The sequence below is a fragment of the Desarmillaria tabescens genome (assembly GCF_030435595.1).
Source record: "Desarmillaria tabescens strain CCBAS 213 chromosome Unknown EV420scaffold_109, whole genome shotgun sequence".
Lineage (NCBI taxonomy): Eukaryota > Fungi > Basidiomycota > Agaricomycetes > Agaricales > Physalacriaceae > Desarmillaria > Desarmillaria tabescens.
Genome location: NW_026848408.1, coordinates 63,915 through 88,412, shown reverse-complemented (window position 1 = coordinate 88,412; position 24,498 = coordinate 63,915). Strand labels below are relative to the sequence as shown.

At 48.2% G+C, this 24,498-nt stretch overlaps 5 protein-coding genes across 5 annotated transcripts; 2 read left to right on the top strand and 3 right to left on the bottom strand.

Moving 5' to 3' along the window:
* Nucleotides 1-201: 201 nt before the first annotated feature.
* EV420DRAFT_1587934 (uncharacterized protein) lies at nucleotides 202-2,261 on the bottom strand. Its single transcript, XM_060474850.1, has 5 exons — nucleotides 1,976-2,261; nucleotides 1,818-1,928; nucleotides 1,636-1,767; nucleotides 1,448-1,587; nucleotides 202-1,397 (listed from the first exon to the last, which is right to left on the bottom strand). The coding sequence occupies exons 1-5, from the start codon at nucleotides 2,165-2,167 to the stop codon at nucleotides 461-463; spliced, it is 1,512 nt and encodes a 503-aa protein (XP_060322608.1). The 5' UTR covers nucleotides 2,168-2,261; the 3' UTR covers nucleotides 202-460.
* Nucleotides 2,262-2,554: 293 nt separating this feature from the next.
* On the bottom strand, nucleotides 2,555-4,286 carry EV420DRAFT_1280648 (ammonium transporter; the record flags this gene model as incomplete). The annotated part of the gene is made up of 6 exons (XM_060468212.1): nucleotides 2,555-3,120; nucleotides 3,172-3,405; nucleotides 3,459-3,848; nucleotides 3,895-3,958; nucleotides 4,009-4,211; nucleotides 4,262-4,286. 6 exons carry the CDS (start codon nucleotides 4,284-4,286, stop codon nucleotides 2,555-2,557), a joined length of 1,482 nt encoding a protein of 493 aa, XP_060322607.1.
* A 4,017-nt stretch (nucleotides 4,287-8,303) lies between these two features.
* On the top strand, nucleotides 8,304-10,188 carry EV420DRAFT_163449 (putative transporter of the NRAMP family). The gene is made up of 3 exons (XM_060476322.1): nucleotides 8,304-8,549; nucleotides 8,597-8,693; nucleotides 8,746-10,188. The coding sequence occupies exons 1-3, from the start codon at nucleotides 8,452-8,454 to the stop codon at nucleotides 9,979-9,981; spliced, it is 1,431 nt and encodes a 476-aa protein (XP_060322606.1). The 5' UTR covers nucleotides 8,304-8,451; the 3' UTR covers nucleotides 9,982-10,188.
* A 2,442-nt stretch (nucleotides 10,189-12,630) lies between these two features.
* Nucleotides 12,631-15,181, top strand: EV420DRAFT_1587913 (uncharacterized protein). Its single transcript, XM_060474849.1, has 3 exons — nucleotides 12,631-13,281; nucleotides 13,329-13,727; nucleotides 13,774-15,181. The coding sequence occupies exons 1-3, from the start codon at nucleotides 12,717-12,719 to the stop codon at nucleotides 15,147-15,149; spliced, it is 2,340 nt and encodes a 779-aa protein (XP_060322605.1). The 5' UTR covers nucleotides 12,631-12,716; the 3' UTR covers nucleotides 15,150-15,181.
* Nucleotides 15,182-15,798: 617 nt separating this feature from the next.
* On the bottom strand, nucleotides 15,799-23,548 carry EV420DRAFT_1631867 (acetyl-CoA synthetase-like protein; the record flags this gene model as incomplete). Its single annotated transcript, XM_060476168.1, has 16 exons — nucleotides 15,799-16,787; nucleotides 16,846-17,954; nucleotides 18,011-18,247; nucleotides 18,309-18,392; nucleotides 18,446-20,078; nucleotides 20,377-20,380; nucleotides 20,969-21,115; nucleotides 21,174-21,429; nucleotides 21,498-21,593; nucleotides 21,618-21,814; nucleotides 21,869-22,324; nucleotides 22,387-22,680; nucleotides 22,731-23,051; nucleotides 23,094-23,108; nucleotides 23,154-23,183; nucleotides 23,384-23,548. 16 exons carry the CDS (start codon nucleotides 23,546-23,548, stop codon nucleotides 16,177-16,179), a joined length of 5,655 nt encoding a protein of 1,884 aa, XP_060322604.1. The 3' UTR covers nucleotides 15,799-16,176.
* Between the last annotated feature and the right edge of the window lie 950 nt (nucleotides 23,549-24,498).

Sequence of the window (24,498 nt, the reverse complement as noted above, 5' to 3'; positions counted from 1 at the left end):
GGGCTTGTACTGATGTATTGAAGATATGATACCAATTATTACGCTTATTCTATTGCCGCCCAGGGGCGAAATATGCATTATTTTACTTGCTCGAGAGAACTTTTGCGATGCTCTGACATGTCATCAGATGGTGGACATCCCTCGCCAACACACTGAAAAGAACCGGTCATTCCGGTCACGATGAGACTGTCAAACTCCCGCTGAGTCGATGTGATCCTATATGATGATCATCCATTATACCGGGAAGCTACACGTAAAACAAATCCAGATCATAATCAAGACGTTACAACTCCTCCGTAAACTTGCTCTCGACCTTGCCGTCCTCGTCCTGAGCATGCGGAGCCTGTCCTTCAGGTGCCTTCTCCATCTGCCGCTTACTTGGCCTTCTCGAAACATCAGCCCCTTCATCCTTCTCGACCGGATAGCCATTATGATCTTTCTTGTCAATCTGATGAAATTTTTAGCAAGTTGCGACACTAGAAGAATCAAAACCCACAGGATAACCATCTTTCTCCGGGTGTGAATAGCTTGGAGGATTGATATCTTCCCCGACGTCCTCGTATTCTTCTTCTTCTTCGTCCTCTTCTTCTTCAACGCTGCTACCCTCTTCTTCTTCCTCCTCTTCACTGACGTACCCCGCAGCCCGAACGGCAGCAGCAACGGGTCCACTCCTCTCCATCTGCTCACTAGCCACCAGATACCTTGCACACAGCATCCTTATATCATTCCACCACTCCATCATATCCTCTCGGCTGCGAGAACGAAAACTCCACGCATGTTGGCCGGTGCCTTTCAAGAAACCTCCGCTCTTCGTCGTCCCCAAACCATCTTTACGTCCCTCAATATGGAACTTGTGACTCTTGCTCAAATTCGAACTCGGAGGGCCAAGCGTGCACGCAGGAAGAAATAGCGAGAACATGGGTGTCTGAGCTTCATGAGGATCACTTGACGCGTATTCATGCAGGAATCCAGCCGGGGTAAGGACAAAGTAGCTTTCGCGATACGTCCTAGTAAACCGCTTCTTGCGTTCAAGTAACCCCGTGTGCACTGCGATGACGCTCGGGTCTTCTTTACTGGGATACATGATAGTCTCTTGGTTGCGCAAAGGCGTGTCGGGATCGAGGAGATGATCGGAACGTGCACTGAACGTAATCCATTCCCTGTCGGGAGCGAGGGATGCCATCTGTGTTCCTAAATTTTGCCATGTATCTTGCACAGATGATGACATGCGCGACTGCCATTCGTCGAACGTCTGCCAAGCGCTCTGAATGGCACGCACTATGCCTTCTTCAAAAGTTGCTGAATTTTGTTGCATAATGATAATGGATTTCTGAAGGAGGTTCTCTTCATGTACTTGCTTCTGGAGTTGGCGGATGACAGCAGTGTTGGATACGAACCTGAAAGCTGTGTTGAGCATCAACATGAATTGAACATGCAGCCAACGCACGGATCAGTTTTGGCCGTAACGTTCATAGGCGTGTTCTTGTATGCAGAGATATTGGTGGCGAGCTCGGCAATGTAGCGCGTCGAAAGTTCCCTCTCTTTTGCAACGCTAGTTGCCAATCTTCCTGTATCGTTTTGGACATTCTGCAGGTTGTCAATGAATAATTCAACAGTGATGCATGTATGACACACCTTTATGTGGGCCTTAATCTCCGTTCTAAGCTTCTGCAAATGCTGAACAATAGAACTATCGATGGTCCTTCCAAGATTCGCATGTTGGTCTGCGATGACACGCGTCTTGTCGCGAATGCCGTAGTAGATATCCTGACATGAATCAGCTTCTAAAGCGTAGCCCAGCAGTACAACAAGCATACCTGAAGTCCACCCTCGCCCAAGAACTGGTTACCAGCTCGAAATGGAACCTGAATGACAGCGCCCAACTTTGTCAACTCTTTCGCAGTGTTGTTCTCGATGTCTGCGACACCCTGCGAGTCATCAGTCACAGCACGCAGTCACAGCGAGAAAGCCAAACCTCAAAATAAGCAATGAGCTGCTTGACGATGGCCTTCCACGCCACGAATCGCTCAATGAGCACGTCGGACGGCTTCAAATCATGAGGTGCAACGTTTTTCTTGATGAGTGACTGGTTGCGAGATATAGTTGAGCCGTTTCTACTAGCCCGAGAGACGGACGTCGCGCGCGAAATCGAGGCCGATTCGTTCATGTCGAACTGGTGGTGGCGGTAATGAGCAAACGTTGACTACGCAGGGTATATATCACTGTCAGGGTGGAGACTCAGACAGCGGTACGGAAATGACATCACCGTTTTACGTCATCGTAGTCGCGTAATGTGGATTTGTCTTCAACTGGTATCGCCACCGACGCGTCGTGGGCCAAATGCTGCGTTCCATTGCAAGATTGTAAGTATACCAAGTCGTCCAAATAGAATTCCGCTGAAGAAACCACGTCAAACCCACTAATTCGGGGTGAAATACTACTCAACTATATATGAAAACTAAAATATATCTACAGCGTACTAGGTGATAGAGCTGTTGTGAAAGAACGCTGAGAATAAAGAACAGGCATAAACTAAGACGTGTTTTCTGCTTGCTTATGCAGGCGTAATGGTTGCGACCTCCTTCTTCTCCTCTACACTGCTAGATCCGCTGTCATGATGGTGTTGATGCACATGATGATAAGGTTCTCGGCCACCAGTCGTCACGCCGAGTGCATCTTTGTCTTCGCCAGCAAGCTCCTGCTCCAGTCCAACGTAGTCATACGCGAACTCGCCCATGTCGTAGTCATCCATACCGACTGCCTGGGCTTCTTCTGACACATCCTCATTCAGGCGCAGGCGGCATCCGGGGATAAAGTGCATAATCCAAAGAATGATTGTTGTCATTGTGAACGAGTACGCCACGCCAGAGACACTGTCGGCGAGCTGGTACCCAAGTTGGATGTAATGGTGATCGATCCAGCCTCCATTGATAACAGTGATGCCATCAAATCCAGCGACCGAGGCCTGAGCAAATAGCCCTGTCAAGATGTTTCCGACGATGCCGCCGATACCATGAGAGGCGAAGATATCGAGAGTGTCATCGTATCCGAAAACGAATTTGAGCTGAGTAGCAAAGTTACAACATGTACCAGCCATAACTCCGAAAAGCACCGAGGCAGCTGGAAAAAGTTATTAGCAACGAAGTATATGCAAAGAAATTGAATACGTACGTGCTCCTACGAAACCACTTGCGGGGGTGATTGCCACTAGTCCTGAAATGGCACCGGAACAGAAACCGACTGCGGACCATTTCTTTTCCAGGCGGTAATCCCACAACATCCATGTCAAACCTCCGACGCTAGCGGCGAGGTTGGTCACTATGCATGCCTGGGCTGCCCTCAGGTTGGCGCTTAGGGCACTGCCGCCATTGAAACCAAACCATCCAAACCAAAGCAGCACGGTGCCTTGAGGTCAAGTATTAGCTTTGGCGAGGACTCGATGACAAGAAGAGTCTAACCTAGAATGATATAACTGGTGTTATGGGGCTTATATGATAGCCGCTCAGTTCCCCAGCCTTTTCGCTTGCCAAGATAAATACTGATAGCCAACGCAGCAGTCCCTGAAGAGATATGGACTGGAGTTCCACCAGCGAAATCGAGACCACCCATGATGAAGGACCATCCATTCGCCGACCAGGTCCAGCAAGCTATGGGATCATAGACTATGGTCGACCACACGAAGACGAATATGGGTACAGGACCCAAACGTCCCCGTTCTGCGAGGGCGCCAACCGCAAGCATGGGGGTGATTGCAGCGAACATAAGCTGGTACACGCAAAAAACGAGTGCAGGTATGCGCACACTACCCATTGAAGGAGCGTCAAGGACACCTTTGAGACCAAAGTATTCTGTCGAGGGGTCAGATAACACTAATGAAGAATTTGGGATGCGCACTGAGGTCGCCAATGTATTTGCTACCAGTCTCGCTGAAGGCGAGGGAGTAGCCCCAGAAGAACCACTGCACGAATCGTTTAACGTACGATCAAATGGAAGGTTTTGCATACGCACTTGAAAAGAGACGACGGCCAAGACCATAACGCTCATATAAATTTGACCAAGTGCATTTTTCCTCCTCAACAGTCCCGAATACAGGTACCCCACACCGGGGATCATAATCCACACAAGCGCAGTGGAAGCAAGAGTCCATGCAATGTCACCATTGTTGTATACGTTCACGACGCCGTCTGCGTCGGTCGTGGTAAGAGTACCAGCTGAGAATAGATCAGAAAATTCGAGGAACTGGAGAAAAATAAGGGCTTACATGCGTCGTAAGTGACGTTGACCATCGTGGTTGAGATGAAGGGGTGTAGGAAGAAATTTACTTAACGACATCCCCGAAGGCTTGATAAATTCCCGTAAAGATATTGAATTGCTGACATAAGCGCTTCTTTATCGTCCAATAAAGATACACGGTTGATCGGAATGATCGCTTGGCGTGTGCTTCCGTTCCTGTTCCTAGCTACGAAAATCCTAAAACGATAAGAGGAAGTGAGAGGAATCTGAAAAACATCGCCGTGGGCAACCGTTATTTATTATACGCTCATATTTATTGGCTCACCATCAAATAATCCATTGAGACCATGCAGTCCGAGCGTTGATTTCATTTGAAACTAGCATCAATTATTAATTGGAGGCGTGTGGACACCGCTGTGGACTTGTAGAGACCATTAACTAGACTTTGGCGCCGAGATAGAATTGTTTGTGGTACATATCGGATCAGCAGGCCAGTGCAGTCCATGTCAACTGCATACAGGTCGATGGGTTCGCTCCATCAAGCTAGAATGAAGGCCAAGGACATTGTTCCACATTGTCGAGGCGGCCCCTGTGGTCAAAGATAAGAGAAATGGTGGGGATTGGAAAATACATTTGACCATTGAGATGAGTGGGATGACGGCGTAAATTAGATCTGGGATCGTTCCGATATTGTATACGCCTTGCGCAAAAAACAATCGACAGTGATTGATCTCGTATTCAGGAGGGAGAAAGTTCCTGTTTGAGGGGTGTGGGTTGACTGCATGGGTATTCTAGGTGAAGACCATGTGCTACGCGAAGATGGCAGGTGTAAGGCATTAACGTTTAGGTACGGTTAGCTGATAAGAAGCTTGATCGAAAATGGTTCGAGTACCCAGCCGCAAGGAGCTAAACATCGCTAGCCGCCACCTGCAGGCCTAGACATTTATTAATAGAGGCTAAAAAGGGAAATTTAGTTCGCCGGTGTCGAAGGACGGGTAGGTAAGTTTTGGTAAGCTTGACTACGATCAAGTAGATGTCAGACTTACACCGTGACAGAGCATGACAATGATAAGCAAGAGCAACAGGACTGAATTTTAATGAGCCCTCTTACACAGAAACGCTAGTAGAAACCTATCTAGCATGTCTATGTTTGGACACTGCTGAGGTTTGCGGGCCGGTTGCTCCGAGGTCGTATTCTGGGAATGTCGATTAGAGACCACTGAAGAGCGTTTTCTAGGTAGGTTTTTCAATCCATCAGTCAATTCACGGATGTGGCTTTAAGCGGGTCTTGCAGCCCTGTGGTTTCCAGGGAATATACCCCACTTTCCCATCATTCAATGCTTCTGGAAGATGATTCTGACTTATTTTTCCCATCTGAATCATGAAAGATAGTGTGATGCGTCGTCGCCGGAGCATTCTTGTAAGGAAGTGTGGTCATTTTCCATGTGGAAGCACGAAGCTTCACAATGGTAAGCGGGTCATGCTTCTCATCACGTCGTGATTACGGAAAATACTCTCCTAATCCAAATGTACCATGCTTGAGTACCAAGTATACTTTGACAGGCTCGGATACGTTCGGACGTAGAATGGGCATCGGATTACATCGGCTACTTACCTCCCAACCCGGGACTACCGCTCGTGTCCACTAGTCCCGTACACCGTCTCTCAGCATAACTTGGCAACAAGATAATGTCTTCTTATTTAGTGCCACCGCATTTCGGAGTAGCGCCAAACTTGGGTGTGTCTTGAGGGCTTAGGCTGAGAGGGGGTCCTTAGGCTTTGCGGGACTGTGCTATTCATTCAGTGGGGCCGATTTCGGTAAGCCGCCCACCGCCACTCCGTTCGGGCACGGGTTAGCGACTATATATCGGCCGACAAAATGGGAGTGGGTAAGTGGACCCCTTCATCGTTAGCCATTTCCCTCCGGAAATGATCCTCCTCCGTTCTTCTTCTCTGGTGAATGTTCTGGGTTCCTGGGCTGCCTGTAGATCGTACAAGAGGAAAGGCCGCCCTAGGAATCTCCATCCAAGACTCTGAAGTCTAACGTCGGTATCCAATAGGGTCTAGATCCCTTGAGGGCGGTGGAACCGCGTGGAACCAGCGGAAGTCCCAGCTCAGGGCTTCCTCCCGAACCGCCCCTCCTCTTCGGTGTTTATAAGCGAAAAATGTCGATCACATCCATTGCTGCACTGCATCGATGGCTTGGCCCGACGCTTCGATCGATATCCGTGTTGGCTTACACATTGAAAAGACATCCTTTGCGCTCTAGGCGCATCCATTGGCAGCTTTATCTTCGTACTACGAATCTTTCCATTCGAGTCCGGTATATGAGCGTCGTGATATGTCCCTTGATGGAGTCTAGATGAAGAACGGTAGATTCCCATTGCACCATCGTTCTGAATTTGATCCCCTCGCCGGAATGAAGAAGCAATAATGGCCAGGGCAGAGAAATAACGACGGAGCCATGTGGAAAGAGGGAATGGACGCAGCGTTGCTTGGACGTGAGTGGCATCAATATTTCAGAGTGAAATGAAGTGGGGTGATTGAGGATCTGTTATCAGGACGGTTACATCCAGCTCCTCTATTCCAGACCTCCAATTCACGGCAGAGTCCCCCGAAGGAACAGAGAATATGTATCAAGAGACGACATTGTCGACATATGCGCAGTCCCCTCCAGGGCGCCTCGGTGTTTGCGAGTTAGGAGATCGACATGCTAACAATTCAGTCTTTGGACATGAATGATTAAGCATCAAAAAGATAAATGAATGCTGACCGCCTACTTCAAATGAAGTGCTTCTAGTAGAGACGTGGGTGCCGAAGGGATACAGGAGTTGTTTCAGTGAAGGCATGCACCTCATGCTACGTCCAGCATCTTAGCGTCCAGTCTTCCCGACAACAGGTTTGTATCGTTTTCTGTCTACGATAGAATAAATCAATCCAGTCTTCTGAGTCCTATGGGATACTTACTCGCGCAGTTCGTAGATTTTGAAATCACGGCTGTTGCCGTAATTTCTTCTGTAGATAGACGCGTGAGAATTTCTTGATACACCACTTTAGGCAATACACAACCTAGTCTCAACTTTTCTGGTTTCTACTAACTTTTCTTGATACTTGGTCTTCCTTTTCAACTTTACTTTTCCTAGGGCATTTTCGTTACTCTACCTGGCTCTACCTGGCTATGTCAAGACTATGTAACATGTCGCTCAAGAACGTTATAACACCGTAATAACTACCCGTGCTGGATTGTGGACTATCGGCTGCTATCTTCCTCGGAGCACAAACCCACCCAGAGACACAAGGACCCAGGATATCACTGTAACAGCGACAATGGTAAACTGAAGGACCGGATGACGAATTTTGGAAGTGCAGGAAAGCGACACAACAAGAACTTCCTCTGATCGATGGCCCTCCTTGAAGAATATCTTCAGTGTGGTGTACGATGTCGGGTTATGTCCCTTCTGATTCAGGCACTAAATCATACCTTCTAGATTGGCAGACTATGATTTTATGAACTTGAGACTACACTCTGGTGTCTATTGCTGGTAACGTGATAATTTCCTCATAACTTTTAAACTGACTGTGTATATTCCTTTGCGTTCTATCATTCACCCTGTGTATGCTTGCAGCATATAATTCTCATGATCTTTGATTTCTTATCGTCCCCGCCGTCATCGAGAAACCAAGATTTGTTTCGCTGTCGACCTTTGTTTGATTTATTTTCGACGAGATCGCATCGTCACCAGAGCCAAACGAATGGCTCGACGATACGCACCACGCCCACAAGATGATAACCTGGCGCCGTCTCCGAAGTACCGATGTGTTTCATGCTGCGTCATCGCTCTCAGGGTCCGCCGTCAGTGCTATAATACTCCAGATAGACTGGCATACGTAGGACTCGGTTATGCCGTACAGGCTCTGTCATGGTATGGGCCTAACATATATTTGACGACAGTTGAGATTACCAAAATTTACCTACCCAGGACTACCGCTTGTGTCCAGCTGCGTTTCTCAGTATAACCTGGCAACAAAATAGTGACTTCTTATTCTGTACTACTGCTTTCGGAGTAGCTCTTACTAGTATCGATTCATTCATTTAAAGGCCTACCGCTGAGTCGTTGCTCGGAGGCCTCATGTATTCCACATTTCTGAGTACCTGCTCTCTGGTTCACCTCATTCTGCTCTTGTATATGACCGCAGCGACTCCCCACCTTCACCTCAATGGCCACCACCATCAAATCATTCTCGACGACGTTGTGGACTCACGCCAAAAAGCACACAGGCGTCGGGCTTGTATGTGCAGTAGCCTATTTTGATCCGTGTGTATCTTTTCCCTAAAATTTCCCAGCTCTGACAATCCTTCCAGAGGCAACTGGGGTGTCGATCTCCAAGCAGGGTCGTCGTACGGATACCGACTGCTTTTTGTCGTCCTCCTAGCTGGACTATTCGCTGTATTCTTCCAGGTGCGTTGGCTATTTACTGGCTGCGTATATGCATGTTGATTTCATTGGTTAGGTGTCAGCTCATCGACTGGGATGCGTAACTGGCCTTGACTTGGCGTCGCACTGTCGGGTGCTGCTTTACCCTCGCCCTGTGACCCGGTACCTATTCCTGTATCCCCTCTACATTCTCTCCGAGGCGGCTATCGTAGCGACAGACCTGGCAGAGCTGCTCGGGTCAGCGATTGCCTTATGTCTGCTCTTTCCCGCTCTCGAAATATGGCACGGCGTGCTGATCACTGCATTCGACGTCCTTTTAATCCTCGCTCTCGGTGATCCCCTTCGCGGACGACCCGTGCGCGTCTTCGAATTCATTATCGCTGCACTGGTAATCGCCGTCCTGATTTGCATGTGTATCATCATTGCTCGCGTGGACGTCCACTGGCCCAATGCTTTTCTTGGATACCTGCCTTCAAAATACGTATTCAAAAATGGTGCTCTGTATACGTCGGTAGGTATCCTCGGAGCGACTGTCATGCCGCATGGTCTCTTTCTTGGCTCGGCGCTAGCAACGCAGGACCGTGTCGCAGCCATATCTGTAGAGGAAGAGGAAGAGGAACCGGAGAAGCTCCGGCAACGGATTCGATCCGTCTTCCGCCTGACGCCCATTTCCCCACCGCAGACATTAACTAACAACTCGCTCTCTTTCATCAAGTTACACCTGTATCATGGCATTGCCGATCTCGTCCTCTCGCTCTTCTGTTTTGCGATCGTAATTAATTCCCTCATCCTCATTCTTGCAGGTGCTACCCTTCCCGCCACTGCACAAACCGCCTCCCTTTTTGACGCGTATGATCTTATCCGCACAGCCGTCTCTCCCTCTGCTGCCACCCTCTTTGCCCCAGCACTCCTCTTCTCCGGACAGTCTTCATCCCTTATCGCCACCGTCGCAGGCCAAGCCGTGTCAGAAGGTTTCCTGAACATTCGCTTGTCACCCGTGTTCAGACGGCTTATCACCCGCCTGCTATCCCTCGTACCAGCGCTTACGGTCGCAATAGCAATAGGCAGAAGTGGAATTGACACCCTCCTCGTCGCATCCCAGGTTGTTTTGTCTATCGTCTTGCCCTTCATCGTCTTTCCACTGTTATGGTTGACGAGTAACAAACGTGTGATGTCGGCGAAAAATGATGATGGAGGTTCCGTGAATTTCAGCAATAGTATACCTATTACGTTGCTAGGGGCGGCGATTTGGCTCCTCGTTGTAGCGGCGAACGTTTACGTTCTTGTTAGCTTGGGCTTGGGGGTTGCGTAGTTCCGTCATACCCCAGACGTTAATACAAAGGCTTCTTGCCTTTGCGTCCGTCATCTAATGGGTAACACACTTGCCAATCATGACCTTGGCTGTGCAGCACTCGAGTACGGTGTACCATAGGGACTGCACAGAGTTTCAGCATCGATATCATTAACGGGATGTCTGACAAGATTGCCCTGGGCAGGACCCACCGTCACTTTCTCCTCCAACTATCTAATGTATGTTCTACATACAGAAACGGGACTCCAGTTCTTCTTTCCGGATCACTTGTAATTTGTAACCTCCTTTTTGATCACTGTTCTTAGCTGATTTTTGTGGCTGTTTCTTCCGTGTTGCTCATAAATATACTACTTTTCTTCCTAATTAATCATCGCACAAAGTGGATCTGTTAATCGTGTATTATTTTTTTGCTTCATGCGATCCGTAACTTTGGAAGCCTTATGCGTTTGGTGCACTCAAGTATCAGGTAATACAAGTCAATCATCACTCTTCTTTTTTCACGGAATTGATCGAAGCCGGATTAACACATATGCATCAGTGTTAACAGTGTAAAGTCGAATTATACAAACGTAGATCAAGGAGTAATGGACCCCTCGCATCAGGAAACTCGCCGAACAGAAAAGACAAATGGCATAAGATATCCATAGCCTGCTCGGTGGTTATCGATTATGGTCGAAAATGTCTATTGTTTGCATGCAGGAAGAGAGATCCTTTGCAATCCATGTAAACGTATCAATGAGCGGTTTGATCTTTATACTACGAATCCTTCAATTCGAGTCTGGTCTACAAACATTATGACATCAGACACGAGCCTTGTAAGAGACTAGATTAAGAATGGCAAATTCCCATCGCGGCATCAGCGCGTGTCTCCGGGCTTTATCAAAATCAGGACCTGCTAAAGACGCATGGACGATACCTAGCGCGGTGGAGAAACACAGAACATAATAAGTGTCCTGGGAACAGGAAGGCTTTGCCTCTGATAGATACGTTACTCTTGACTATCCCTCTCGCGAAATTGTGCAAATATTCGCTGCCGTGACACCGGTGCTTTCTCGTCGCCTCATCCCACTTCCCGTACGACGTTTGCAGGACATGGAGCTGAAGAGAATACTCTTGGTCTTCATGTGATTAGCCGTTCATCCCGTGAACCGAAGGGCCCACCCCAAACCGATCCCTTCGGAATGAAGGAGCGATAGTCGCTAAGACAAAGACACGGCGACGGAGCCGACCATATGACAGGAGGGAATGGACGTGGCGTTGCTTGGAGGTGAGAATTGTGGGATTGATTTGTATCGCTGACATCAATATTCCAAGTGAAATAGGGTTGGTAATTGTATCCAAGAGATTGAAGATCTGTTATCAGGTATCGCTGGAGAGCAATTGGTGCCGTCCGACGGCTCCTTTATTCCAGACATCCAGCTGACTGTGGAGTCCCTCGAGGGAAAAAAAGAACATGTATCAGAAGACAACACCATCGACGCATGCGACTTGAGTACAGTCGCCTCCGAGACGCTCTAGTGCTTGCGAGTTAGGAGATTGACATGTTAACAATTCAGTCCTTGGTGATTAAGGATTAAGCATCGACTTCGAGAAGAGATAAATGAATGCAGACCGACTACTTCAAATAGAGTGCTTTAGAGATGTGGGTGCCGAAGGAATACCTGAGTTTTTTCAGATAGTACGAAGGCATGCACCTCATGCTACACTCGTCTGTTCGCGTCGCCCGTACTTTATCAACAGAGCAGAAGTGCCACGTAGACTGTAAATATTTTTCATGCTGGTCTCATAGCAGGACACCAGTTAAGTAGTATCGGATTGTCCTTCAGATGCTACGTATGGCACCTGCTTGAGCTAGGAATCGCATTGTCTCCGCTCAAAGGTCAGCGTATTCGTTCGTTACTGTTGTCTAGCAGAATCAACAGTACTTTATGAAGAGAGCCGAATTATGGGGAATTGAACGAAGAGCTTGCTTGTCATTCGCCATGCGTGCAACTGGGAATGTATAGCGCTAGACGAGCAGATCACTGTGGATATGACATCAAACATAATATAGTTGGTGCCAATGGACAGTTCAGTATCTTGCACTGAACAAAACATAGATCGATCGCTGGATTTAAGGAGATATCGACGTCGATACTGGTGAGCGTGGCATTGACCGACGTCGACGATCATCATACATGTCTAATTACTGTTCGGTGGCGGTGAAGTAGCAAACAAACGCAAGAACAATATTCGGATGGTGTACAGTAGGCTTGTACACCAATGAGCAAGCTCAACGTACCGTCCGCTGATCGCAGACAACGGTACTAACTCACGACGGCGCTTCCATTGCCATGAGCAAGGTCATCACGTCGTCGGTAGAGCAGCCCGTTGCTGGCGATGCCTGGCTGGATTCGGTGGGCAGCGCCCATTGATGCATTAATTGGTGCATTAGCTTTGACTTTGACTTGGTCCAAGCTGTATTCTGAACAAAGAGGCAAGTCTCAGAGTCAAGACAAGATAAAAGGGAAGGATAATAATTGGGATACCTGCTTGTGTCTGTCCCCTCAATGTTCCTTTTTCTGATGCAGTCGCCCTTCACCAAACCATGCATGGTCCGATTTGTGGACGCCGTGCGGATCGAAGGCAAGGAAGTAGCGTCACTCAAACTGTCCGTTTCAGGGCCGACGATCAACAACCCCCAACAACGCGGTAAAACTGCAACAGCTTCCTCGTCGTCGCCGCCGTCGCCGTCGATGGAGCCTGAAATTTGGGACGACGAGTTCGAGCTCGATGAGCCGGTGCCCAGCACCAGCACAGCGCCACCCCGACGGACGTCACACGAACTTTCCTCCGACGAGGACTTTGGTTTATGGGACAGCGAGGACCGTACCCTCACTGTTCGTTCGTCGCGAAAGCCGTCGACACCGCCGCCACCGGTGCCGCCACTTCCTTCGTCGCTGCTGCACTCACCCACCGCCTCGCTCTTTTCCGCTCCGTCATACCATGCCAACAACTCATCTACTCACCTCCGGCCAACGTTCTCTCGGACGTCTGCCTCGACCCTATCACATCTACCACCCTCACCGCCTATCGCCCGACGAAGATTGAAGAAGAAGAGCCGGCCTCCGGAGACGATGGGAATGTTTGAGATGCAAGAGTTCAGCGAGGAGGAATTACCGGCGGCACGAGAGAAGGATGATGATCCTCCGACTTCGCCAACCGTCTTGACGAGAATTGGGAGCGTCAAGTCAAAGTGGGGCCTCAGACGAAAACGGGCGAGCGCGACGCCCGCCGAGGTCGTCCGTGACGAACGACACGGTGCGTTCTACAATTATTCTGCTTTATTCTGTCTAACGAGTCCACAGATACTTCATGGTTCGCTCATTCTCCTTCAGTAAATAAACGAAAATCAATGTCAGGATTACCTGCAGACCTGGAGGCTGAGCTGAATTCAACACCAACCCCAAAAGAAGGTAGCCGCAGTTGGATGGGCAATGTTCGACGCTTAAGTCTCGGGGGCAAGCATAAACGGGGTATATCTATTGGTACTCCTGGTACTTCAGGTCCTGACATTCCCTCGGTGGAGCTACTACCGTCTCCATCAAAGGTGGCTTCACTAGGACGGACCGCCGCTCCGAGCACCGCGCCTGTAACACGGCGTAATTCTCTGGGTGACCTTAAGATTCCCCCTCGCGTAGCTCAAGCACAAGTCGGCTTACGCAGAGATCTAGGCCTGGTCAGGGAGTTTGCACAGAGCGTTGACGGTATGACTTTGTTGGCACGTATTTCAATATACTGAAACATTATCAGAACTCAAAGCCCTGCAAAACACCTACCAGGCTCTTGTTACTAAACTTGACCCTCTTCTCGCTCAGCCACCTCCACCTCCCTCGTCTTCCCCCTCTATTCCGGTTTTCCGTCCCCGTGGGCGATCAAAATCCAACGCGAAGCATCTCGCAGCGGAATACTATGTCATCAATTCGAAATATCGAATTGCTTGGGAATGTGCTGAACTTCTTGTTGATTTAGGGACTGGTACGCCGTCAACGAGTGTTAGCGCCCCAGCCATAGCCACTATAACGACTGTTGGAAAAGAAGACGAGCCACCACCACCACCACCACCACCCCTTGCCCTGCCTATAGCTTCGCCCTCTCCTGCCTGGCGTGCTTCTACTGGTCGACACGATCTCAGCCAACGTCAACTGCACCTACTGCACGAGATGCTGGCTTCCCCTGAATCCCAACAATCTCAGCATCCAACTACAATCAACCGCGAATGGCGCTGGGGAGACAGCACTATAACACTCCCGTCGCAGTCAGAAGACTCATCGAGCCAAGCCCCCGAGGAGGATGCCAGGAAGAAAAGACGGGGGAGTAGGCTTGGTCTGGGAGGGCTGAGAGACGCGCTGAAAGCTTTGAAATGGCATCAGCACAATCACGAACATCATCATCACGACCATAATCATGATCAGCGTCAGAGCGCAAATCAATCAAAGGCATCACTGCACTCGAATGGTAATGATGGTCATTTGTACCCTCATGCCAGACTTCCAACGTACGGTCGTCGACGCGCCAAGACGTCGACTGAACCATACGAGTCCTATTCTTCTCTATCGAATGGGCATGGAAAACCTGCCTCGAGTCCACGAAGACCCTCACTCGCGTCTATCTTCCGGATTGGATCGAGCAAAACATCGAGTTCCAAATCGAGCAGTGTAACTGGCGGTGCAGATGCGAGTAAAAGTAATCTTAACTTGTCGTTAGTACCTACGACGAGCTCAGATTATGGATGGGATCATTTTGACGACCGGGAAGAGCACGTGGATACAATTCGTGTGAAGAATCGGCTATCGAATGTTGAGGAGGAAGCAAGGTCGAATCGGTTTTCGCAGCCTGGACCGTCGACTGTGGTTCCACCACTTCCGAATGGGTCGGCATCTCACTCGCCTGATGGACATGTGAATGGATCTACCAGACCGCCGTCCCTTCCGCCATTAGACATCAAAGGCAAAGGGGTGCTAAAATCTGGCTCCGTACGGTCAATGCCACCGACTCCTGCGGTGGCGATGACCCCGGAGAACATCAAACCTTTGCTGGATAATGCGAGGGAAGTGAAGAGGCGCTTGGAGGAGTGTGTTGAGGAGCTGAGGGTGCTGTTGAGGCAGGTTGAGGCGGCGGAGAAGTAGAGTCATATTTGTATCATTTATCATTTGGTTTTGTGTGATGCATTGCTTTCGTTTTAGCTTTTATGGCATTAATATTATTTCTAGCAAAATAAACAGGGACGAAATCTACCATAACTTGGGACGAGGTGATGTTTGGACCAGTTATATTCAAGTTTGGTGGAGGCATATTTGGCGCTCGTCAGTGCATAAACCATATCGCCCCGATGGTGCAAGAAGGACAAGTCAACGTCAATAAAATTGAAAGCGGCAACCGATGGCGGAGGTTGGTTATACCTAATTTCATCGGTATGCTAAGCTGGTATTGGAGTTACTGGTGGCTGTACGAGTTACGTACCGCACCCGTACTTTTCCTTTCTTTACCGTTTACCACCATGCCGACATACTAGGTCTAAACGATTTGTTCTTTTCGTTCTCACCCATGCTCGCACCTCGACAGCTGGTTGCATTGCATTTTGATAGGCCTGTTCAATACTCGGCTACAGTGTTCTCACACTGCATCGAGCAACTAGAGAGTTACTTCAGTCCGCGGGCTGCAATCACTGCTGGAGCCGGTACATTTTCCTCACGGAAAAACGAGTCCTCAAAATGTTATGACATTTCATTTGCACTTCTACTGGTAAAAATGAGTTCACAAAACCAGTATGAAAGATGAGATATCTTCCATACTCATTTGAGGTAGGAAAAGAACTGGAGGAATAAAAAAGGCATTTCCCGCAGCCAGAACACAGGAAACCGCATTTCATTCGCAGAAAAGAAGCTGTTTTGTATGCGAAAGGAGCACTAAGTAGAACTGGTTTCTCATTATGTTTTCTATATCCCATTTTCTCAGCATACAAAGGGCAAGAAAAGTCAACACGTTTCTCCTTCCTGAAAAGGAACCGCCTTGAACCACAACACAAGTATTCGAGTTCCATAGGTGAACGCAAACAAAAACGGTCAAGCCGCACGGACGATACACCAATTTGTGCGAACAGGATTGTTACTAGATTAGACAAGTAATGAGCCCGTACGTGGAGATACCTGGCGTCTAGACAGGACCATTTCCAAACCAGCGCCGAATTGTCTCCGACACCAAACCAACTGTCTCATCCGACTGCATCAGATCGTAGTGTCCAGCTCCAAAGATCGTCACGATATCCAAGCTTTTGAATGCATCTTCCGACCAAAAATTGCGCTCCCCACACTTCTGACCCTCTGGTAGGACAAAACCGTCACCGTCAGTCCCAAGTCCGTTACCAGCTCGAACTAGCAATACAGGGACATCGCAACGAGGTTCTACAAAACTTTCTATGAGACGATCATCAACATGCGCCTGGTGAATGGTCGAGAAATCGAGAATGTCCGGAGTGTCATCGGGTGAACAGTTGGATACGTTGCGCCATCCTTGAGTATTGTAAGAGTCTATTAAGACAATTCCCTTCACAGGGTCTCCTCGTTGAAGTCTTCTCTCGGCAATCGCCAGCGCAAGCATGCCTCCGAAAGACCAACCACCGATATAGACATTCTCTTTTGGGATCAGAGGATCATAGGCGTCCACATAAGCATCCCAGGAGGCATATCTCGAGATCAATTCCGCGCGCGTAGAAGACGGGTTGCCAATGGCAAAGACGCCACGTTCGAGCGGTTGCAGATTGATATCTAAGATGCGCATGTCAGGATCAGATCGTGCCGTGGATACAAACGAAGCAGGGCTTACATTCCCGGCCAAGCCCTCCTCCATCGTGCAATAGCCAGAGTGATGTCGCAGCCGTACGATTGTCTGTCTCCTGCACAGTAAATACAAGACCTTGACTGGTCGTTGACGAGGCGGGCTCAACCCTAGATGGAAAGTCGATGCTCTGTGTTTTCTTTTCTTCGATCAAAGAGGCAAGCCCTGCTGTCGTCGCGCGCGCATAGAATTCTCTGATCGTGATGTCCCAGCCTTCTCTTCGCAGCATCCAGAGGAAACGAACAGCGCTGATGGAGTTGCCGCCCAAGCTGAAAAAGTCATCGTGTGCCGAGAATGACGAAGCGTTCCTGCCCAACACGCTACTCCACTTCAAAGCGATCGACTGTTCTAAGCCATCTCGAGGAGGTCGGGGCAATTCGCATTGCAATAAAGTTCTTGTTATCTCTTGGACTCGATTGGCGTGCTCCTGGAAAAACCGACGAAGTTGTTTTCTGTCGCATTTATTTGTATTGGCTTGAGGGATAGCATCTACAGCAACCCACAAGGTTGGCAAAGCGTATGCTGGCATTGTTGTCTTGCATGCAACCACCAATTTGCTGACCCAATCTCGTAGAGACGCCAGGTCGGAGGAAATAGTAATCTGAGCCGTTCCAGCTGGTGCTAGCTTCGTGCCGATGAATGCAACCAGATGATCCTGGTCATGGAATCGGAGGAGCTCCACAACAGCTACGGTACCCCTCACGGACATAAGCGTCTCTTCAATTTCAGAGACATCTATACGAAGTCCCCTCAGTTTAATGAAGCCTCCGTCATCGTGCCGACCGATGTATTCGATATACCCGTCGGATGTCCACCGCGTGATATCCCCAGATTTATACAGGCGAAGTCCGGGATTGAATGGGTCATCCATAAATGCGGCATTTGTACGTTCTGGCAGGTTCAAATACCCTCGTGCAACCTGATTCCCTGACAAACACAGTTCGCCACATGCACCAATTGGAACTATGTTCATTTCGGGATCAACGATATAGGCGCGCGTGGACCCAAAAGGGCGGCCAATGACACCTGCTTGTGTGCTCGTCCCAGCTGCAAAAGGCATAGCAATGCATGACGTTGTCACTTCAGATGGACCATAGCTTTGTTATCCGTAAGTTAAATAGTAAACAGTGGAAAAGGGCGGGCCTTGACTTACTCATCCAAGAAAGCCACCTTTCCACGCCATCGCTCCACAAGCTGTCCAGGCAGCCGGTCTCCGCCAACGAGGAGGGCTTTAAGGCAAGGATGCTCCTGATCACCTATGAGGGTTGCTACCGGCGGGGTCAGCACTGTATATTGAGCTTTTGTACTGTTCAAGACGGCAGACATGTCATTGACCATGTCATCCATGTCGGCTAATAGCAATGTGTAGCCTTTTGTCAGAGCCATCCAACTGTAAATAGCTTAATTCAGCAAGATGATCATCGGTATACATTATGCGGTAAAGGACTTACATGTCACCAATGCCTTGATCAAAAGAAAAGGGCGAAAAATGAAGAACCCGGTCGATATCATGGATGGGATAGATGGTTGATCCACTAAATATTCATTAATATTGTGATTGCCGTAGACCGAAGTTACTTGTACTTACTTCGCCACGTACCCAATGACATTAGCATGGGTGATCATGATCCCTTTAGGCTCGCCTGTGGTACCGGATGTGAAAACGACATAGATAAGCGAGTCTGATCGAAGTTCGGGTGTCCCAGGAGCTTTAGTTTTGTCTTCATGCCCCATAACGAGTTGGCCGATCGTCAAAGCGTATACCGGAATCGAGTCGATCGTGTCAGACATTATAGAACTGTCATATAGTAAAAATTCTGACTGAGTCTGCCGAATACAAGCAACGAGCCTATCCGGTGGCCAAGATGCATCAAGGGGAACAAAGGCTCCTCCGCTTTTCAATATCGCCAAAATACAAATAACGATTTCCGTTTGATCGCGGTACTTGTCGAAAAGCACCGGCACCATAGTCTCCGCGTGCACCCCGCGTAAGCGCAACCCATGCGCCGCTTGATTGGCCAGCCGGGTGAGGTCAGCGTAGGTTATAACAGTACCGCTGGTGTGTTCAATCGCGATGGTTGACGGAAAGGAAGAGGCGGCTTGATCGATCATAAGGTGTACAAAGCGCTGCTCGGCTAATGTAGGGTCCGGTGCAAGGCCTACACCAGATGCCAGCACAAACGAGCGCTCGTGTTGTGTAACGATGTCTCTGGAGTGAAGAATCTCATCCGGAGCGTCTAATATTGCGTCAAACGTGGAAGAGAGATGGTGTTGGAACCAGCTGACATCCCCCGACGTCAAGACCCTCGAGTCGTACTCAAACTCTACGTCAAGATTCGAGGAACGGTCAACATAAGCCGTGACAGCCAGAGCATAATTCAACTCCATCCTATGTCCAGTCAGACTGCGACCAAGGAAGGACTGCGGGTCTTCACAGAGGTGGGGAAGGTTTTGTACTGTGAGGAGCACTTGGAAAATGTCGCGCAAGTCACCGAGACAGCTGCTTTTTATTACATCTGCTAGACCGACATTTTCGTAGGGAGTCGTGCGCATGGAATGGAGATGAACAGATCTGACAAAACTGACAGCACTTTGATTTGGGGATACGCGGATGCGGGAAGGAAGAGTAGCAATACAGGCGCCGACAACGTCCTCGACACCATCGAATCCCCCAGCACGCCCGGAAGTGACCACACCAAAGAGGACATCGTCGGTGTGGCCATGAAGACCAAGAACAAACGCGAGAGCAGCCCGGACAAATGACGACACGGTAACGTGACTTTCATGACAAAAACGCAGCAAATCTGAACCACGCTTCCACTTGTCCGTGAGCAGCCCGTCTGTTGTAATTACGCTCCGCGCTCCATCGTGAAGCGCAATTCTGGGCCACGGAAGTAAAGACGCGTCTTTCAGCTCTGACCTCCAAAATTCAAGTGCTGACTGGCTATCTTGGCCTTTTACCCACCATACGAATTCAGCGTAAGAGGTGGCCGGAGGATCCCAGCTGGAAAACGAGCCAGAAACAGCACCATATGCCTTCCATAGGTCATCGAGGATGATAGGATAACTCCATCCATCATACTGAGAGTGGTGGACCTGCCACAGTACGACCGAAGACTCCGGCGATTCAAAAAGAGAAATTCGTGTAGGGACCTTCCCAAGAGAGAACCCCACGTTGCACCAGTTCCTTGTGTAAGTGTCTATGGCGGCATCACGAGATGCTGTGTCGTTGAAGTAATGGCATGTCTAGGGCTTCGCACCGTCCCGTATATGGTATACGGCCGTATAGCCATGGTACAGTGACGGGCGATGGCTGGTCCGTATACCATACCGTCAAGGCTCTTAGAACTAGGTTGACAGTACGGTACGGGTATATAGACGGCTGTTGAATAATACATACCTGATATTTTGGGCTTCAGAGCAACTTCAGGTCCTTCCATGGGCACGTCGTCATCTGCATCATGATAAACATTGACTTTCGAGGAGGATTTCAAGTTTCCGTTGGCATCGAGGGCACACTGATCTGTCATGATGCCCAGAATGTGGTCGTAAGTCTGCAAAAAAAGGACAGGACCATTATATAGTAGATAGTCTTTTGTGAACTTCTCTGGCTTAAATTCAGCCATATTTGAAAGGTGCACAGACCAGCAGAGGCCAAATTATTGTGCAACATGTGCTTGTAGTCAAAGGATGAAACGGGAGTAGAATAGAAGCAGCAGAAGCAGGAAATAGAAAGTATTCTATGCTGGTAAGGATTAGAGCTTGAGTAGAGCGAGTGAAAAAAGATCGGGTGGTAGCATTGAAGAGCTTGTGGTGCTAGCACATCATGGTACAATGTTAAGTGTATGGCAAACACGCGTGCAGCGTGATCTGATGATGGTTATTTTTAGATACATACACAGCCATCAATTACCATATGACAGCCATGTTTATACAGTTGCTAACGGGATACAGGATGTCCATATACCGTCCGTCTCTGGGAAAATTATTTCGCCAGACGGAACAGGTATGGTACCTGTATGACGGCACCCGTATAACCGTACTATACGGTAACGGTGCGAAGCCCTAGGCATGTCCATCCTAGGTTGCAATGTTCAAGTTTGAGAACTACCTGGGTAACCTCCCCATAGGGATTAGGAGGAATTATAAACAAAGTACGAAAGATGGCATGTCGCTGGAAGACCATTTTCCATGATTCTTTTAATTTTCTGGGATTAAATGGTTCCTGGCGCTGAAATTTATACAAAGCGAGGTAGCTCTGCATTCATCACAGCATCAAAAATAGTTAGGAATATTTATGAGGATTGGGTATGTACTTGAGGATTGGAAGCTGCGAGAGAGACCAGACCAGATACAGATGCAAGTGATGGAAAAGCATCCTCAATACCATCTTTGGATATTCCAAGAGACGAAAGCTCTTGAATCACTGTGTTCTGATATCCCTTGTCTAGCATCTCAAAAGGCTCATATGCTTTTGGTTCTTCGTGACATCTATCCCATGTGACAATGAGGGCAGCTTGTGAACAAACGGTCCCAGCCTTTGGGAAGTCGTGGACAAGCAACTGCAAGTCGCTATGACAACAAGACACTATAATAGGTAATATTCAGAATGGAAAATTGCGCCAAATAATTTCAAAAACCAACCAGATACGTGAATAGTGGTGATGGAGTCACCACCATATTTGAAAAAATCCACATCGAGGGGAACATTGTCAGGATTGAGATCAGAAAGAGCACTTGCCCATGCTCATGCAATAGACATTTCTACGAGGTTCTTGTTTTCAGAAGGAGAAAGTACTTGATCCTCTGCTAATGATAGCCTCTCCAGTGTATGATGATCGACCTTCCCACTGGTTGTGATAGGAAGACCATCAAGAAGGATGAAGGAAGTGGGGATCATGTATATAGGTAATTGTAACTTAAGTCGGGCAGTGATATCTGTGAATGGTATTGATCCCTGTAAACGAAATGAATTAGACAAAAGAAAGAAAGATTGCAACAAAACAATAACCGATGTATCCAAAAACGCAACAAGTTCTTCCACCCTGCTGTGGGCTCGCTTGATGATGCTTGCACCTTTAACAAGGGGGTAACTCATGAGAACACTCTCAATTTCTCCAGTCTCTATGCGTTGTCCATGGATTTTAACCTGTGAGTCTGCCCAGCCCAAGCAGCGAATTGATCCCTCCTCTGTCCACATGCCCAAATCACCAGTGTTGTACATCCTGTTCCCCGAAGCAGAATCTGGGGAGGTGATGAAAGGATCGGTTCGAAATGACTTTGCCATCAGATCGTCCTGTCCCAGGTATCCGAGAGACACCTGAGTACCACCAAGCCAGATAGTGCCCACATCACCAATGAAACAGGGCTTCATCTCATCGTCGAGGAGGTAGACGCGGTTACCACCAAATGGATGGCCGATGATGCTAGGATCGGCCTCTGCTTCAACAACACAGAAGATTGAACCCTTTAGAGCAGGGTCTTTGTTAGTATATTTATCTTAATCTCAAGGAATAAAAAAAGACTGACAGTTGTACACTCCGTAGGCCCATATAGGTTTCCCAAGCATATTTTCCATTCATTCGGAAGTCCATTTTTGAATTTGTCAACTATAGCCTTTGTAAGTGGTTCACCACCACTGTTAACAACACAAAGTGTTGGCGCGTCTTTAGGGTCAAGAAGAGAGAGTACAGTGGGCATGGTTTCCAAGAAGGTGACAGACATAGAACTGCAAACCCCACCGAGGTCGTTTAACATATCAAGCTTTGGTGCTAGACACAAACATCCCCCACATGTAAGGGTGATATAAACATCCCAAATTGACTATAAAGAACATGACCGACAACTAATGGGATCAGGGGGGTGACGCTCACAAAGTCAAAGACATAGTTCGAGAACCCCAAGGTATGTAATGCCAAACCCTCCCATCGCAGAGCTTGATTTGACTCAGGTCCATCAATGACCGATGATATGGCTGCAGAGTGCGTAATTTTCACCCCTTTTGGGGTACCAGTAGATCCACTCATGAATAAGACGTAGCACATATCGCTCCCTGCTACCTCGATATGCAGCAGTTTCCAAGTAAAGGATGGAGGCAGAGAATCAAGGAAGATGTCCACTGAAAGTACTATCACATCGTCATTTGATAATCTATGAGATGCCTCTTGAGCCAGGGATGCTTGAGTGAGGCAAATCTTCGATACAACACTTGCATTGATACTTCTGGTTCATGCCACCAGGTGCTCGGGATCCTATACAATGTCAACGAGACGGTCTTTGAATGATGTGCAACTCACCAGGGGAACAAATGCACAGCCGGCTTTAAGCTATCGAAGACAGAGATGAGTGCTGTGCATTGCATACCTATGAGAGAACGAGTGATACTGATGACAGACAACTGCGCAACAATGCTAGCAATACTTTGGTCAAAAAACTCCAGTACGAGATGTTTCGGAGGGATTCAAAGATCAACAGCAAGGTGAGCTGCCAGGGCATCGACTAGACAGGCTAATTCTCCATATGTCACCGACTTCTCACCCTTCCAGTCGAGGGCAATATACTCTGGATGAAGATGGGCAATCCGCTCGAAATGCTGATGTATGCACACAAGTTTTGGGTCCATATCTATGGAACAATTGGCAGTGTCAGCAGATACCCAGCTCTCTGGAACTAGAATGGGGAGGGGAGCCATATTTGAAGATGGGGAGATGCAGTATACTGATGGTACACTGTATTTGATCGAACATGGCGTTATATGTGTAGTGGCACTGTTTCTTGGTGCGAGTTCATGGGAATGAGGTTTGTTGAGTTCAGTCTGAAGAATGGCATACACAGATCTAGATGGAAGGCATATTAACAGCCACCAGAAGGAAGAATAACACATAGTAGATCGAGCTATTCCTTCCTGAAAAAAGCTAAACGCAATAGCCCTGGGTGGATACTCTCTCCAACCTGGTCAACGCTTACCTGAATGGAATCCATAAAGGTGCTATTATGTATTTCCCGCTGTAGGCCTTTGAGGCATCATTTTGTAGAAGATCTCGGCTGTTTCTTGATCTCTTTGCAGCATGATCCCAGTGGGTTCCTCAATTCTCTTCATTTGATCAGCAGATACTCTGCATTGGATACAGTAATGTAATCCCACCGGTATTACTAGGCTGCATTGCTGACTGAAGGACACAAAGGGGCAGGTTTTGCGGCTAGAAGGAGGAAGCTCCTTCCAATGTAGACTGCAGATACTTCGGGACCACTTTGAAGTGGGTCTTGAAAGCTGAGTGGGACCTAGCTTCATCCACATTGTTTACACTGGACCCTTAATATTGCAAGCAAATTGATCACCCTTCCTTGCTTGCAACATAGGTTGTCGGGGATGGCGGTAATGAGAAAACTGATCACAGGGTCATCTGAGCAGGTAAATGAGACGTAAGTAGTGATAGTAGTAATTGAGTAGAATGAATGTTGCAAATGCATAATGTACAGTAACGCCGCCTATTAAAGTTTGGGTTTTAGCCTAAATTTAATGCATAAACACGAATTTCAGTCCGAGATAGTGTTGCTGATGATTCGGCTTGTATTGGCTTAATGTCAAAGTCATTTTCGGGCTGTTTGCTCTGAATGCGCTGCTGTTCAAAATGGCATTTA